Source organism: Acromyrmex echinatior, chromosome 10, assembly GCF_024713525.1.
Source record: "Acromyrmex echinatior isolate Ae372 chromosome 10, ASM2471352v2, whole genome shotgun sequence".
In the NCBI taxonomy this organism is placed as follows: domain Eukaryota; kingdom Metazoa; phylum Arthropoda; class Insecta; order Hymenoptera; family Formicidae; genus Acromyrmex; species Acromyrmex echinatior.
The window spans coordinates 14,023,565-14,042,729 of NC_141861.1; the positions used below are offsets into that span (position 1 = coordinate 14,023,565).

General features: G+C 36.4%; 1 protein-coding gene across 7 annotated transcripts in view; it reads left to right on the top strand.

Annotated features, from left to right (window-relative positions):
- Positions 1-19,165, top strand: part of LOC105143768 (band 7 protein AGAP004871) — a 364,599-nt gene that overhangs the window by 329,058 nt on the left and 16,376 nt on the right. The window contains exon 7 of one of the 7 annotated variants that reach the window (XM_087410058.1): positions 2,175-19,119. The exons of the other annotated variants lie outside the window; for them this stretch is intronic. Within the exon in view, the coding sequence (XP_087266184.1) occupies positions 2,175-2,183 (9 nt within the window). The 3' untranslated portion in view covers positions 2,184-19,119. Of the gene's footprint in view, positions 1-2,174; positions 19,120-19,165 lie in introns of those variants that run through there. 7 annotated transcript variants of the gene reach the window in all.

Here is a 19,165-nt window from a genome sequence, read left to right on the forward strand (position 1 = left end):
GCGGGCTATATAAAGGTGAACATTTACCTCAGAACTATTAGAGTAAGAATTTTTTTAATATTCTTTGTTCAAAATTTTATTCTAAAAAAATTCAAGAGTTTTTTTAAAATCGCGTTTTTTATATAATTTATATAATTTTCTTTAATATTTTATATAATTTATGTAATTTATTAATTTTTGTAATTTGATTGTTTGACCATTTCTAAAATAATTCAGCAATTAAATCGTATTATAAATCATATTCTCTATATTTTTCTCAGATATTTAGATTTGATGAAATATATCGAAAAAAATTAAAACTATTTTTTCATCATTTTTCCTAATCAACCTAAAATATATTAGTTGACATATTTTAAATTATTTTTAAATATAACTGTACTTATCTTCGATCCTACTACTGTAAATAATAGTTTAAAACTTTAATATTTCACGTAAGTTAAACAACAAAAATTCTTTTTTTCCTTTTATTTTTTCCTTCAGAAAAATTAATTTAACTAATTTCACCATTTATTCCACCTTTTTTGGCAAAGCAAAAAGCAATTTCTAACTTTGTTAAGTAATAATAATTGTTTTCCATTTACACCGATTCTCGGATAATTTTCACTTGTGATGTCATAAGTCAATTGAATGCGTGTTCCTATTGTATTCTGACAAGTGAGACACATTTGAGATTTTATCTACAATCTATACAATGTATACAAGATTGAAATCATGTGCTTCATCGAGTTTCGTAAACTCATTTTTAAAATAAAGTTGTAAACTCTGTTGTTACACATATGATAACTTTTTATCAAAGTAAATAAGTAGTGACGTCATTAATCTGAATATGAATTTGTTACGTCCAAACCCTTGAAAATTTGGTCAAGGAGATAATGAGAGAGAATGGAGAGGGTATGGAAGGACGGTCAGACTCAATCTCACAGGTATACGCGCGGAGGCGAACACCTGTGAGTCGTACGCACTTTTTAAGTCTCGGAATGTGGGTCAACGTCTGAAGGGACGCTATGACACCTGTTCCACTGGACAGTGCGAACGTCGGTCCTACTTTTTCGGTCAAGGAACTAATCCCTTTGACCCGGGACTGGACCTCGTGCGATCTCAGATATTCGAGGGAAATGAATGCGAGGGGTGATGTTAATAAAAGACAGGGGAATACCTTAAGTTATTTATTAAAATAATAACCAAAGGGTTTTGTACATTATAACTTGTCTTTACAAAAAAAATACATATTATCTATAACTTGTGAATGCGTGTGTGTGTGTGTGTGTGTGTGTGTGTGTGTGTGTGTGTATGTGTGTGTGTGTGTGTGTGTGTGTGTGTGTGTGTGTGTGTGTGTGTGTGTGGTGTACAATGAATGTGTTTTTCCATGGAAAACGCGGGGGTGGACTGTAAATAATTAAGACTTACTTAGTAGCTGTCCCCAAGATATCGGGTAGGTTCTAGGCGAGTGGGCAAGGAGATCCGTTGTCAGCGAAGAGCGTCTGAAGGGCAGTCGCCATGGCGTATGGCTAACTTCAGTTGCGATTTGATTATAAGTTTGCACTCGGATGGAATCGCGAACTGGCGTGATTAGCGCGGGTTATAACGATTTTCGGACTATGCGAGACAATAAGTAACTAAGCGAACTTCACTGACGTGGATTGAATGCTTCAAAATTTGGTACTGACTCCCTGTGCTTCCGCGGGACCTCTATTTATACCTCGAAAAAAGGGTGTTGAGCCTTTTGTCTAGGATGCTAAAGTTAGTTGTAATGTCACGCGAGATTTACGATTTTTATAACGTTTTATCGTAGTTGATCTAAAGTACATAGAGTAGCTTTGAGAAGAAGAGAAAGTGATTTATAGTTTTTTTTTTTTTTTAAACCAAGATTGCTCCGAGACGGATGACGAATTCTGTTATTCTCGCGGAAAATGTGACTATATAAGCAGATGGTTACCATGCTATCATTGTCAGTTGCGAGTCTGGTTTCAGATAACGCTCCTGTTGGAAGTTATTCTATGCGTTTACGTTTTTTTTTTAAGTGCGATATGGCGCCTGTTTTCTAAGATAAAATTGTTAGTCAGTCTCGGATGATAAAGCCTAGATTTTTACTATTGCGTGACTTCGGTACATTTATAATGTCTTAGCAATCTTGTCTCTTTTCGAGCCTACATTAAGGTTATTATTCTTTCTAGGTTGATTGACGTTTACGAGTTTTCGCGGCGCCTGTCCGGTCCTTTTTCAATTCTGTCAGTCCGTTATCAGAAGACGCCGCTCGGATCTCGTAGACGCCAACCATAGTCGCGGCGAAGAGAAAAAAAATCGTGGCGTCTGTAGACGTAACAAATTATTTAACTCACTTTAGACTCAATTTCACTTGTGTGTAAATGGAAAGCAACTAATTACGATAAATATATCTTATCCTATAATATATGAATTTTGCACTTCATATAAAAATGAAAATAAGAGAAACAATCTTCAATGACCTTGATCTTAACGAATATTATCCAGGACATGATTCTGAATAACATTCAAGTAGATCCGTCAGACGCCTTGCGTAATGCTAATGCTGCCGATACTGTAACTTTTAAGCATTTTAACTCAAAAAGTACTCAATGAAAAAATATTTTCTTATAGTGTTTTAGAAAGCTCTCGACACCAGCTATTAGATTTTGGAGGTAAAGTAGAGTGTTCCATTAAAAAAAATCGATGTGGCCTTGACCTGACCACTTAAGATCAAACTGATAAGATCAATAAATAGACCTTTTTGAACCCTACAACTTTTGTCTGAAACACTTTTTTATAAAACTTATATTTTCTGAGATATTCAGATGTCTCGACTTTTTTGGGACACTCTCCCGTATATTAATCGTGAAATATATGTTTATGAAATGCGGAGAAGGCGCAAAGAGTCGATGAAAAACATAAAAACATAAATTGTGAGATATGTATTTTATAGGAAAAATTCTGCTCTACAATTTTTGTTCTTATCACTTTTTGCGTAGAAAACAGCGGTTTCAAAGATATTTCCAACGAAAAGGCGTGCTAAAGCGATTTTTTCATTCTCATAACTTCGAACTTTATTTACAAGAATTCCATGAGAATTAGCTTTATGATGTATAACAGGTTTCTATGCAGAATTTCATAACGAATTTTTTCAGTTCTATGATATTTTCACGTTGGAGTAACGGTTTAGAAGATAAATGAGGAAAACTCCAAATGAGTCTGCTCCAGAAGTAGTTTTTCGTCCAAAAGAGATAGGTGTTCTATCCATGATAAGGATGGATAAATATCAAACCTATATAAATTATTTTGTCTATTTGCCTATTTTATGTGTGTATATATGTGTGTCTAATTTCCCTGGACTACTTAGTAATTTTATAAATATAAAATAAATTTTGGATTGCCTGGTAGATCAAAAACCTAAAACCTCTTGACATATTTTAGGATAAAATAAGTTTATCATGTTTATGTGCTTAATAAAATTAGGAATTGATCTTCGTTTTTAAAAAAATAGAATAAATGTTGAAATCATTTAAATTAATTTAAAAAAAAAAAATGGAATTCTTGTTGTTTAACGTACATAAACTCTATAATATTAAAGTTTTAAACTTTCATCTGCAAAAAGTTAAATTGAGATTAAATACAATTATATTTAAAAACAACTTAAAATATGTCAACTGATATATTTTAGGTAGGAAAATGACAGGAAAAAACGTTTCGATTTTTTTTTTCGACATGTTCCATAAAATTTTAAAATAAAAAAAATATGGAATATACAATAATTTATAATAAGATTTAATATAACAGTAAAACCAATATGAGCCGACACAAGACGTGCATTTGTAAAATTATTTTATTAAAAATTTGATAAATGTTGATGTTTCGACCGCAGTTTTGATTTATTCTCAGTACATAATTGACGTATTGTGAAATTACATAAGAGGGTAACATAAATTATGCGCTAAGAATTTCAATATTATGTATAAAAAGTCCAACGGTAAAATTTTCGAACGTCTTATATTAAAAAATTTTACCGAAGATACATCTGACAAGATACTTGGATTAGTGAGTCAATCAATAAAAGTTATAGAAATTGAAATAAAGTGCTATCAATTAATGCGCAATATTAAATACTGGTATATTTGATGTTGGCTCACGGTTGATATTGAAAAATCGATACAATGTAATGTTTCGATTACTCGATCGAACCTTTTATTTAATTAATCGACCTTTCAATATCAACTGCCAACATCTTATACATCAGCATCTAATATTACGCATTAATTGACAGCTAATCTAAGTACCCTGCCAGATACCAAGACGTTCGAAGATTTTACTGTTAGACTTTTATACATAATATTGAGATTCATAGCGCACATTTATGTTATTGCTTATGTAATTTCACAATATGTCAATTATGTACTGAAGATGACCCAAAACTGAAATCAAACCGTCTATCAAATTTTTAATAAAATAATTTTACACACGCACATCCTGTATCGGCTCATATTGGCTTAATTATTTTAATCATTTGAGCTTATCTGAGATTTTATTATTTGATAAGATTTAGCTACTGAATTATTTTAGAAATCAAACATCAATGAAATCATATAAAAAATGTGATTATAAAAATTCTTAAATTTTTAAAGAATAAAATTTTAAACAAAGAATGACAAAAAAATTCTTACTCTAATCTTTTAATTAGAGTAAGAATTTATAATTAAAACAAACGTGGTTTATAAATCAAAACTTACAAAAAGAAGAGCATAAAACCACAGCACAAGATATTGTTTGTGATATTTAATATATCATTACATTAATAAAAAATTTTTAGACGTTTCGGCCACAATCTGGCCATCTTTAGTAAAATCACAAATATTATAGTAAAACGCAGAATTACATATATCTGATATTAAATTCATCTGTCGTATAATAAAACTATGTATAAACATGTTCTTTCATCTTGTGAAGGTGCATCGTACAACAATGTTGCAGCGCCAATTATCATATTGCAAGTTATGTAGAACAAGAATTTCTAATTAATAATTCGTTATATTGTATTTCATTATATTGTATTTAATAGAGAAAAAACTAATGAAAAATTACTTTTTTTCGATATTTCAAAATGGTGCACTTTTAGAATAAAACTTCGTACAAAATATATTCGTTTATTCTTTGTGGATTCATTTTGCCTCTGTGACGATGGATTACCTGCGAGGCCCGAAATCCTTATTCTACTATACCTTTTATACTTATTTAATATTGAATTAAGCGACGCGGTAGCGGTAGGACGCCGAGTACACGAGAAATTGACGTGAATGTCACTGCGTAAACAAATGTCGCGACGCTACCGAGCTTAGCCAAAATTCTTCTGTCAAAATTTATTTCGGTTAAAATATCTTAGAAACTAAAAGTGTAATAAAAAATCCAATGATAATTTTATCATAAATTTGGAGTATGAACTTTCGATTGCGAACAGTCCGATTAAAATCGGTACACACAATCCTGAGATCTCGAAATCTCTTAACCCGAAAAGATTGCATTTGCATTATTTTTCGAGTTACAGACTCACACGTACACATACAAGTAAAACCAGTTTGTCATTCAAGGGGCTTCCACAATGCCTACATATAATATTATTAAAAAATTATGCAATGTACGTGAATTATAACATACGAACATAGTATAATATTTAAAATTATATAAAATACTAACATAATCGTCATCGTCCAAACGTGACATTATGTCATCGACGACGACGACACCGACCAACACCGACCGATGACGATGACGCCAAACGCTGATGACGCTGACCGACGGCAATGACGATGATTGACGTTGACGACGTTTCACGTACGTTATTATTTTACTACATTTAGCGAGTTATTTTTATTTTCTGCTTTCTATTTCTGTTTTTTACTTTTCTGTTTTTTATTTTTTTACTTTCTATCGATTCTACTTTGTTATTACTTTCTCATATTACACATGTTACTTTTCGTTAATGCTTCATTGTGATTAATGAGTTAGTAGTATATGAGCAGCCATGGGGTGTGAAAACATCCTCCACGTCTCTCTCCGGCGCCGTAAGCGTGACCTAGACGGATCTGTCTGGAAAAAGGGCGCGCTTTAATTGGTCGAGGAGTGAAGGGAATAATAAGGTAATTAAATGGTCTGTTCTGATTGGTTCGCCCTATATTTGATAAAGATTTGGTTCGCAAACGTACTCACCTACGAGATGATTGCAGAAGAGAAGGTGGTAGAGGACCTCTAACAAAATAGAGAGTAAAGTCCAAGAACATGGTGAGTGGAGATTGGGACTGTAACATTTCTTTGTCGTGAGGGCAGAATACGACCGGATATGAATAGCGGATGGTTTTATGACAAATCATTTTTTTTATTGGTGCGGCATAATGTCTCTGATGTATTGACGCTTTAGTAATATTTTTTATTTATGAGAGAGATAAGATCTTATATGAAAATTTGCGAATCTAGGAGGCTTTTACTTTTGCTCGGAAGAATAGAGGGAGGTAAAACAGGAACGAACATGTTCAACTGGCGCGACGCATCTTGAGCATTACTATAAAAAAATTCTCTCTATATTTTATGTATTTAATGTACATTATCTAAGTCTGTAATACAAGAGAAAATGTATCTATTGTAAATGAGGGTGGGGGTAGAAGTAAGAATCAGACAATATTTACAAGTTCAAAACATTTATTTAAAAGAGATATTACATGAAATAGTTTTTTTTTTTGAAAGAGTACACGTTTGAACATGACGGCATGTAGCATGAGAATTTACAAATTTATGTTTATAATGAAAAAAAATTTTATGAAATAACTGTACGATCAATCGGTCATTTCGCTTACAATCAGAGGTAAATAGATTAAGGAATTGGCTAAGATTATAGCCATACACATAAAATGTAGAAATACACAACAGAATTGTCCACAAGTTTGAAAAAGTATTCCTTGTAGCGTTGTATTTCAGCGATACTTAGTGGAGTTTCGTCGAAGTCGTAAAAGGAATCTTGGATCTAAGCTATGGCAAGCCATAGCTTCGAAATACATTCCTGTTCCGTGTTCATCGATGTAGAAGGGCGATCCAGTGTTAGCCAGGTCGATCGTGATCGTCCGTGCGACAATGGCAGTCGATCTCATTCACTCTCTCGGCAACCGATCGGCAAGATAGACTCCCGCATGTCGAACATTGAGATATAATGCGTTTAAAATTTCCAGCGAATTCATTTCTCGTCGTCGCAGAGCGTGAGAGAGGAAATGTTTGCGTAAATTCAAAATGTACCTCTTTTGTCGGCGTGTGCGATGTGGAGCTTCCAAAAATGCTCAACGTTTGTGAGACGCTAATGTTAGCTTTATCTCTATCAGACAACGAGTTGAATTTTGGAAGATCTTTTTTCTTCTCATCTGTCGCTTCTTTGTTCTCACTCTGGTTCGTCTTTTCTGTCATGATATTTTTTCTCCGCTTCAATGTTGCGAATGATACCGTGTTTCTGATTTTTAAATTGAATTGAAAAATTTCCGCTGTTTGTTTTTTCGCTCTTGACGTCGCTCTCGCTCTAATTTTCTAAGGGAAGGCTATTGTAACTTGAATTGCTGCTATTTCGTATAATTAGCCAACGTTTCAATTTGTAAGCGTTGCGTAAGGCGTAATATGACGTTGGTTCGAAATCCGTAATGCGTGTATCATTGTCCACGATCTTCAAAATCTTAAAGATTTTTAAAAACCGGAGAAATTCCTTCCAGGATATACGTTTCTATATACGTTTCTAGAGAGTAGATTATTCAGATAACGTGCTTTTTCTTGTGGTATAGATGCCTCTTCTTCTGGTATAGATGTAGCGTGCGTGTCGTGTAATGTCACGCAGATATATCGTAAAATTTTTTGGATTGACGTCTTCATCGAACCATTTGATTCCGAGATAATTTCGTGTAAGCTAGTTATTTTCTCGTCTTACTCTCTCAGATAAATCGTCAAATGGACATCATAATCCAGTGTCCGAGATCGTCTCATTAATCGCTAAAACCGCGACTTCTTTCGGAATAAAGTTTTTTTCGATATCGCGAAAATCTTGTATGTCGATGACTATATCCATTATGATATTCGAATTTTTGCTACTCTTTTTACGACACGAAATGTTGGCGATGTCATGAACAAGACTGAAGCTTTTTCATCATTTTGTGCCCAATTAGTTGAGAAAGAAAATGTAGTGGGGAAAAATAATTTTCTCGCAGAAACCATAGGGCTAACCGGAAAAGTCAACAATGACTTGACTCAAGAAGCCGATTTCTAAAACGTTATCAAACTCGGCATAGACGATACAATTAATAGTCACGGAAAGATTTTTCGAATCTCACTTCTAATCGTAAGTTTCCGTGTTTTACGAGATTCTTGCGGATAGATCTGGAATAAGATCGAAAGCGAAAAAAGTGTAATCATTGATGTATCGTCTTTGCTTATAGAATTACCCTCATTCAGAAAGTGAATGCCGGTTCCCGAGAATAATGTGTGATAAACTATGTAGAGCGCCTCGTCTTTCGAAAAATTTGATTATGTCGGTCTATTGGAAATTTGCATGCCATCGACGTACAGCGAAAAGAAATTTATTCCGTAATTTTTTTAAATTAAACGAATTAAATTCAATCTTTTATCGCCGTTAAACGCCTTGTTATCGATAAAGCCGACTATTATTCGGCAACTGTCCGAGTATTACATTGTCTATCGATTTCCCTACGACGCCAGTGTATCGTGAATGTTTTAATTTTGACTCTTATAAGAGGATACTTGGCAGTAATTTTACTCAGCATTCTAGCGTATGCGAGTAGCATATCCGGGCTTATTTTTGCTCTTCTTGTGAGTAGACTGACGGCAAAAATAGTATTTTTGATATCGTTTTACTCTCCATAAGACAAAATAAATCTTTCGAACGTACTTATTCTAACTTCCACTCCGTTAATTAAAAATTTATCTTGATTGAAAACATCGCAGTGAAAGTGCGATGTAACCAATGAGATCTAGCGCATGATTTCTTTGAATATAAATTACGCGCAGTATTTGGATTTGATGAGTCTAACGTGTCGTCTATATAACCGGAGATATCCGCGTCCCATAAGCAAGAAGTTAGGTGGGAGATTTTTGCGAGTGAAGCGTTGTTTGGTGGCGATATTTGGTGGGATACGAGCTTTTGATTGAAATATATGTTGATTTGATTGAACACGGAATGCAGTAAATGATTTACGGTTCCTACTTTTGCCACGGTGTCGGGTGCATCGATGTGCTCTCTCCACGTTCGCTTTCTACTCGTATGCGAAGGCTCAATATAGTGTGAGTGAAGTCTAGATAGTCTTCTCCATGTCCGGGTATGACGAATTCTATGGGCGAGTCTGCGAGCGAAGTTACGGGTTTGTAATAAATACATTGCGAACTTTCAATGCTGATTTGCGTAGGAGGCAGAGAGAAGAGATCGAGTTCGCTCTTTATACACTCGCTTGAATGAGTATGAAGAAAGGACATGTTTTTTCTCCAGCCACGAATTCCTCAATTAAGAGAATATACGGATAAGTTGCATTTCTTGATACGATGTTTCCTAGCGGATGATTTTTTGGTTTTTCTTCCTGCAGCACGAATTTTTTTTCTTCTTCGTCACTTTTTTGCGCTTCTTCTCTACTTTTCGATGATTTTCTTTTGATCCCTGATGTCGTTTATGATGCACGATACGTCTATCTCGACCATCGAGTGGAAACTGAAGCGTCGTGGATTTCGCGGATGTTACATCTAGACCCCTTCATCATAGAACTTATTTTTTTCTTTGGCTTTTCTTTTCAGATTACCTCTCTATTCCGCGAGCCAATTTTTGACCGCTTCCTTTAACGACTTATTATTTTCGACATCTTCTATCACGTTAATTCTCGCACGTAAAGCTTCTTTTCCGACAGCATACGTACCTTTATTTAAATAAGGCAGTATTTTTCTAAATAGCCCGCCGAGAAAGCTTCTGATTCCATGTCCGCGTTAGTAGGACGAAAGCACGCGGAATTCCATCTCTGCTACCGGTGTCCCGTGTATCAAAATACTCCTCATATTCCATCGCGAGTTTTTAACTATAGACTGGCACTAGTGACACGCTCCCGTACACAAAAGAAAGTTATTGCTTACGTTTTAAAGTACAGCGTCACAATCAGCATACCGAATTCAAATGGAATTTTATTTCCAAGATGATCTCTTATATCTATTTCGATCGTTCTGAAAATTCGTTCGCAATGAGATATAATTTGGAAATGAGAAATGCTTTACCAAATTTGCATCAAATTATGACTGCGTATCTCGATCAGTACTATTCTGAAAAGAAGAGTATGCATATCACCTGTGAATAAAGAACGATGTTATATTATCCGGAAAATGACGCATACTACTATTACTTGAAAGTACCAAAAGAAATTATTCCTCCTCCATCGCGAAGAGAAATTAAACTGGAATTAAATTTGAAGCTGGAATCCAAGTATCTAACTTACTGGGATAACCGCGCCAACTAACAAGCATTTGCTTATTAGCCCCTCGTCACCTACTCGTGATCGACGATAAACTGTTCTTCCTCTAAGTTTTTCTCAACTCGAGCTAATTCTTGCTCATAAAAAATATCGTCTATGACTTCGCCTGCTAAATCTCACAGTTTGTACACGTGAGTGTTTCGCCAATCGAGAATATGGTAAATTTGAGATATCTCCTCGCTCCGTTTAGCTTTGTATCATTTCTCGAAGGCAGCTTTCACTCTACTAATATAAACGACATCTCCGATACGATATTTAATTTTTCGCGCCCGTTTCTTTAATATTTCGTTTTTTCAACGTGCTATATTTTCACGAACAATATGTGCGTTTTCTCTCGTTACCGCAAGTTGCATTCTCGTGGACAAGTGATGTGTGTGATTATAATCGCGTACAATGTCCTATAGAACATCGATGTAGCGTCGCGTATTTTTATGCGTGAAATAACGCTACCTTCGCTCCTTCAGTGTTCTGTTGAAGCGCTTGACGATGGCGGCTTTAACGATCGGATTGCGCGTTACTCGAAAACAATTGTCATTTTCTTTAAGAAATTTTTGCATTGGGTGTGCGACAAATTTTTTATCCATGTATGTTTGTAAGTATCCAGGTATTCATTCTTCGTTTTTCGTTAGTACGTATTGAAAAGCTTTTATCACGCTGTTGCTCATATTGTCTCGTAGTCTTTCTACCCATATTTTGGACGTATTTGCTTAATATTGTACATCGATAATCACTAACAGAAATAGCCGTCATTGTAACATTTTAGATTTTGAAGTTCGATTAAATTTACCTCCCACACATCATCAATGTTTGTTACGTTGTAATGCAATCGCAGAAATTTTCTGCGCAATGACCGATGCAATATGTACGCGTCTTGCGATTCGAGCCAGGGTACGACTTCTCCCCGTCGGTTTAACGGCACGAGTTAGATTATCCACCGTCGAATAGCCCGCATAATGCGACGGATCGTAGCATAGTTTTTCAAATGTCGTTATCTCAGTTTTTTCCAACCGAGTAACCGATTTTTTCCCGTTTGCAAAGATACGAGGTATCAGTTTTTCGTGTACGAGAAAGAATCAACGAATTCCTTATCTATTTCTTATTTGTAATTTTTACATTTTTTTCCTTCCTCGTGCTCTTGATACAATCGACGCGGAACTCGCACTTTCGATATAAAAGGCGTGGAACTCGCGCGAGATCGAAGTTTTACGCTGTTTACAATGCACAACACCGTGTGTAGACAATAATCTTTTATTTCTCACCAGTGCAGAGGGTATTTTCAACACACGAGTAATAATGCAAACAGATTTCTACCCACTGCTTTAACAGTTTTTCTTTCGCGCATTGCATCGTTTATTAAGTCAGCAATATTCGAATCTTTCACGATCACTTTACTATATATACTATCTCGATTCCATGTTCGTCCTAGTTCTATCAGGTACAGCTTTTCGAAACAAATGTTTCATTAGTAGTGCATGCTTACGATAAGATTTCGATACTCTTTCCAGTACTTCCTCGATGCTTTTGTATCATATGATAATGCTCGCTCGGAATTTCGAAATTTTTCGTAATAATATCTCTGTTACTAATGGAATGTGATGGCGATGATATATTGAATATTTGCGTGAGATCGTGAAAAACATTATCATTCGTCATCTCATTATCAGTGGAGTGTTACATCTCGTGTAGTGTTATTTTCTGCATTTTTCGTTTTCGTTACATACGTCTTTCTGTCTTCGCATTTCTTGGATAAATCGCAGATATCGCATAATGCTCTGTACATTTTCCACCTCTCACTTTCGTCACGCGGCCAGCCGGAATTAAAAATACTCATCTCCGCATCGAGTCGTGTTAGATGAGTTCCCGAGGTTTGCCATGTATTATTAGTGTTCGAGGTATTATCCGAATTTTGCGGTACTGCTATTTCTTTTGACTCTCCGTCAATATATGATGTTGAATTCTAATGATGCATTCTCTCTAGATTTTCCATCGAAATTAAAACCATTTTTTTAACCCTCTCCATAACATTTTATCCTTACTTTCATTTCATTCCTTCGATAATTAGTGACAATAAGATCGATAATATAGGTCCGACAATATAAGATAAAAATCTGCCTCGCTGCACCAACAGCTTTCTTTTATTCTCCCAATTATCATGTTTTGCAACGACGCAGAGCCTTTTTGTATTTGGTTAATCGGTTTTTTTTTCTCACTGTTCGAGCGAGATGTTGTCCCTTTGAATATATTAAAAACACATTCATAGATACAACGAATTAGTTTTTCGTCGTTGCGCAAGAAGGTTGTGCGTTGATTTTTGTTCAAATGATAGAGCGCCGCGAGAAGATAGGCGTTTCTCTTACCGCTCGAATGTGTGACGATTTTTGTCACTCTGTGCGATTTCTTGTCACCCACCTTCATCGCGAGAAAACTCTACGACTGGCACATGCGATTACTCGTACTCAACTTTTATACGAATCCGTTGGAAAATGATCTACGCGGTATGTGTGATCTACACGTAGACGTAATGAATCGTATCCTCGGGAAAAATATACGCTCGAAATCGATACTCGTCCGGAGTTGATTATTTCAGATTGAGCAACAAATACCCGTGAGGTCTCGATGTAACGTCATAGTATGACTCTTCTAAGAATTTCGAATTGTCAGGATAGACTTGACGCGCTAAATGATGAATTTGAGCACGATCACATGGATTTTTGAAAACGACGATGTAATTCGCGTTAAGTGATATATCACACTGGTCATGTCTCTGATGGAATAGATTTTGCGAGATAAGAATAACACTGAAATTCTTGTAATAACTGCCTTTGGTAAAAAGGTCCACGATCGCGTTGCATGATGACGATTCTCTCATAAAATCGTCAATTATCACTAATTTCGGAGAAAGCGGATCGTTCGAGTAATCCCGGACGGGGTCCGGGAATCCCTCGCGAAATTCAATTATATTCTTCTTCGTTAGTTTAATATTGCTGCATGCCATTGATCGCCATTTCTTCTTCTTCTTCCTCTTCTTCTTCCTTTTCTTCTTTCTCTTCTTCTTCCTCTTCTTTTTCTCCCCCTTCTTCTTTCTCTTCCTCTTCCTCTTCTTCTTCTTCCTCTTCTTCTTTTTCTTCTTCTTCTTCTTCTTCCTCTTCATTGCGCCTTTCTCTCTCATTATCCATTATTAATTTCCTAATACTATTAAAATTTATAAATTCGAGATTTCTTATATCTTAATGTTATTCCTTTAATTTTACAAGTCTCGTGTTGGCGACCTTCCGGTGTACAAACAACGTACGCGTAGAATTTCAGGCCCCCGAACACGAACGACTCAATAAAACTGCCCCGTAGCTCTCGAGTTCGTCCGTCATATCACCCAGAAAACTCCTCGTACACTCGTACTCGCTCGGTTCGTCTCTGTTTACGTAAATACACGAGCCTGTATTGCAATATAAAACACGACTACCTAATTTCTCTAGATATTCGTATAATATCAGCTACGCTTGTGACGTCGTCCATGCCGCGATTACAGGGTTGGTTTGCGGAGAAGGCGACTGTCTCTTCGCATAGTTGTCACGAAACATACTAGGTGTAGAAGTATGAAACCGGAATTTTTTGTAAAAATTACACGTCTGTTGTTTGAAAATGATAAAAAATTTTTTATTCAAAATAATCTCCATTGCTATTTATACATTTTTCCCACCTCTCCGGCAATGTATGAATGCCACGCCAAAAAAACAGTTCTTCTTTTGAAACGAACCAGTTATCGAGCCATTTTCGTACATTTTCATACGAATTGAAATGTTGTTCAGCGAGAGCATGTCCCAGTGATGCGAATAGATGATAATCGGACGGAGCCAAGTCTGGAGAATAAGCCGCATGCGCTAATATCTCCCTTTGAGCTGAACGCCTCGATCGTTTCCCTGACCCGTTTTGTTGTGTGTGATGGAGCATTATCATGAAGCAAAATGACTTTGTGTTGCCTTTTTCCATATTCCGATCGTTTTTCACGTAATGCTCTATTTAAATCGATCATTTGCTGTCGGTAGCGATTAGTGTTAACGGTTTCATCAGGTTTTAGCAGCTCATAATAGATTACACCTTTCCCACCAAACACAGAGCATTGTCTTCTTTCCAAAGCGATTTGATCTTGCAGTGGATGTCGATGGTTCGCCTGGATTCACCCATGATTTACGACGCTTAGGATTCTCAAAATATATCCATTTTTCATCATCCTGTGACAATTCGATGGAGAAATGACTTTCTTTTGTATCTGTCGAGCAGCATTTCACAAGTGGTTTTTCGATTTTCTTGCTGTCTTTCATTCAGTTCATGCGGAACCCATTTTCCCACTTTCTGAATCTTGCCCATAGCTTTCAAACGAATGGAGATGGCTTTCTGCGTTACATTCAATTGATCCGCGAGTTCTTGTTGAGTTTGAGTATCATCTTCATCCAATAAGGCTTGCAATTCGTTGTCTGTGAACTTTTTCGGTGGTTTCCCACGCTCTTCGTTTCTCACGTCAAAATCATCACTTTTGAATTTTTTGAACCACTCGAAACACTGTGTTTTACCAAGAGCATGTTCACCGTAAGTTTCGACAAGCATTCGATGCGATTCTGCAGCAGTTTTCTTCAAATGATAACAGAAAATCAATGCTGTCCGCAAATCGTAGTTCGTAGGCACAAAACTCGACATGTTTAAGGTTAGAAAAAAATATACCGGTGTATGGAACTTGGGTTGTTGTATGTTGGAAATCTTCGTCAGCTGTTAGAGAGAGATGATGGCGCTGCAGATGCGGTCTTGTGATCCTTAAACTGATAGCTAGTGCCATATATAGGGAAATTCCGGTTTCATACTTCTACACCTGGTATATTATCTCGTCGTTGACAAGTAATATATTGATTATTTATATCGTGCTCTGAACTCGTGAGCAATGTTGTCAAACGTTCGTATTTTTGACGATTTCTGTATTAGACAAATTGGTTTGTTGACTTTACCCCAAAAAGAATTCAAGCAGAGTTTCGCGACCGAACATAAACCAGGATTTCTGACGATATTATTTCTATCAAGAACAATACCCTCAGTTTCTTCGTATTCCCGAAGGTATTGTTCCTCTCCAGGCATTCGCTCGACTATCCGCTAGCTTCCTGCTTTAATTTAAAAAAACTGTTGATATGTCGACAAACAAACCATTTTGCCTCGTACAAGGATGACTCTACATTGCTATATTTCGTTCACACTCGTCACTCGAGATAATCTTTGCGCAATTCGCAGGATACCCATGCACCTACGAATTCATGATCGGCGAGGAGAGAGTGAGTGTACTCAGCCTGCGAGAACGTTTCGCAGCAATTACGACGCAACCGAACAACAATTTACCTTGTACGCGATATGGAAGTACAGGGTGAAAGAGATCGCGGAAGAAGTACTGTGCACCGAATGATATTCTCGACAGAATCGAAATTAAAATTCGGAGCTACGCCAATTAACTCCGAACATTATTCTCCGATATAAATCATAGGTTGACCTAACGGAAAAATATCCGTTTTCAATACGTCCATATAATGTATTTTCTCCGTATCCGTAACTTTGTATCGGGTGATATTTTCCGTACGACCATCAAAGAAAGCCTCGCGAGGATCGAGAGAAGGGTTGATTAGCATTGGTTTCGGAGAAAATTGTGCATCTCGCGATTTTCGCGCTTTTCTCGTGCGAATTCACATTCCTATTTCTTCATCACCCTATATCCACGTTATCGAAGACGCCATGTCATTGCGAGAATTCGTTCGTATTGAGCATCGATTGTATCTTCGCCTGACATCCCGGACGTAAGTTTCCTTTCACGATTGATTTGGTAACAGTTCGGACAATCGTGCGAAAAACAACTGTGAAATTGTAACACGTAACGTAACATCTCGTTCGCTGATTCGACTTCGTAATATCCGTCGACGGACGTACCAGCAATTCGCGCTTGCGACCTCGCCCTGCATGGATGATAGGATGTCCGAGCTCATTATATTTAAACGATACGAGGGTTCGCGACCTAGGGAGAAAAGTAACGCACAGCCGTTATGTACGTTCATACATTGGATTCTCACCGCGACCGAAAGTATTGAAATTATATATCATAATTGCAATATTTTCGGAAGCAAGAATCCGTTGGAATTGCTCGATTTCGCGAATTCCACAATCGTTGAATTCCTCGGGAATCGTGATACCAGCAGATTTCGTTAATTCTTCGGCTAGCTTACGCTGTAACGAAGACTGCTGGTATTTCTCGGATTTCCATCTTTCTTGCAGTTCCCTCGTACACAGTTGCCCACGGTCTTAATGCATGGTCTTACGCGTGCCACTACAAGCGAACGGGGAAAATATAAATTGTGTCTGTTGTTTATTTACAAAATCGAGCATTTGATTATAAATGCGAGTTAATCGATTAGATTGACGCTCGCGACCAGCAGATACTGAGAACTAACTTTGAAAATGCGCATGGTAAAATTTTCCACGATATCGAACAGCACTTTGCGCCAGCGAACTCACGAATTGCCATATGTCCTCGTGAGTCAAGTTGCGTACTGGACGAAACAATAGACCACGCGCTAGCTCCGCCAACGATAATTCTACGTAATCGTTCGGTTTGCACAAATGTAGTGCATACATCCGAATTTCACGGAACGCGCTTTCTAAAAAAAAACAAACGAACAATATCAGTACCTTCGGATGTATCGCGAAAGTTGCCTCCTTCCCTAGTATCGCAAAATTCTTAAACCGACGTAAGTTTTTCGTCCTTAACTCAATAAAAGCGAAGTTATCTTTAACCTCTTGCTGACGATGATGATCCTGCCGATGATGATTATTTTCTTTCTGATGATGATGCGTCTGATGATTGCCATTACTGTTGCTGCTGCTGCTGCTGCTGCTGCTGATGTTCATTGTCGATGAAGTCCTCGAAATTTTGCGAGGATTCTTTTTCCAAGGGAGCGTTTTCTTCCCTTGCATGTCGCGATGTAGAAGCAACGGTGTCGGTAGGATGGTCAGCACCACTGCCAGTTTGTACTGTAAAAAAGAAAGTTAAACAAACCTTATTAATCTGATAACGTTGCTATATATATATTAAGTCAGAAACTTATACTATTAGTCATAACATTACAGCAAGATAACTTATCTACAGCTGTTCATGATCGTGCGTAACAGGATAATGTTCCTCTTTTTTGTAAATTTTAATATTCTGACGACATAGACAGAACAGAGGAGTCCGAAATATCTGATAAAAATATCTGTTTAAGTATCCCGAGCAACAAACAAATTTAAAATAAAAGTAAAAATATTATTACCTTCATTTTCAAGAGATGCGTAATATCTGTTTTCTTTTTCTTCCTTTATTTTTTCCTCATCACGTATTCCCTCCTTCTCCCCATCATCGCTGTTGTCATCAACGCTATCCTCAACATTTGCATTGTCCTGCTTCTCATTATCAGTAGCATTATCATCAGCATTATCATCATCGACATTATCATCGTCAATGTTCTCATTGTCCTCCTCCTCCTCCTCCTCCGCTTCCTCCTCCTCCGCTTCCTCCTCCTCTTCTCCAGACTTCACTTCTTCTTGCTGCTTTAGTTCTTCTCGCTCTTTTCCGATTTCTTGCGCTAAAAAATAATTTTGGTAATTATACAGATTAAGGAACACTGCGCCGATGACCTTAACCTTGACATATATTGTCATAATCCTGAGTGATCTTCAGAAGGTTTTAATTGGCGGTCAAAAAGTTATGAACGAAAATCTTTGAAAAATATGCGTATATCAGTAACTGCTTTTTAAAAAATTATGAGCAATAGAAGTTTAATATAATTTGCACCTTAAAACAATCTTGAAGTGAGAAAGAATAATGAATAATAACTGAAATATTAACATCGATGTAAAAGAACATGATTTGATGACAGTATTCGTCATACATATTTTGTTTACTTCTATCGACACTCAAGCTTTCGATATTCAGTACTATTGTGATCGTCGTTGATGATACATCATGCGTCTGTACAAGTTTTTGGCAATTTGTAACGATAATACTGCTCTTATTGAATTTTTGATTGCAAAAGGTATCTTTAAAGATGAAGTAGATTGTCCAATATGTAAATCAAAAGTAAAACTTACGCGAGATTTTGCTAATTTGAAATAACTGCTATGCCATGTATTATAAACAAATTTGTAACAAGAAAATGTAGTGTAATTTTAAAGTCAGTGCTTTGACTGGAACATGATTTGCTCATAGTCGATTTCCAATAGCAACTGCGTGCCTTCTCATAGGCTACTTTCTTATGATCCATTCTTCTCGACATTTTCTCCAGCAAGAGTTGGGAATATCGCCTTGTACGGCTGTAGATTGATAGAGAAGTATGCTACTTGCTTTATAATTATCACTTTAAACATTACTTTCAGTAAAGTACAATCTTTTTTTAATATTTATCATGTTTCAGTTGTGTGTATTATGAATTGATAGTATAAGTGAACCAATAGGTGAAGAAAATATTGTTATTGAAATTGATAAATGTAAAATTGGAAAAAAAATATCATAAAAGATGTCTAATTACTAGTCAGTAGATCTTTGGTGGCATTGAGAGAAA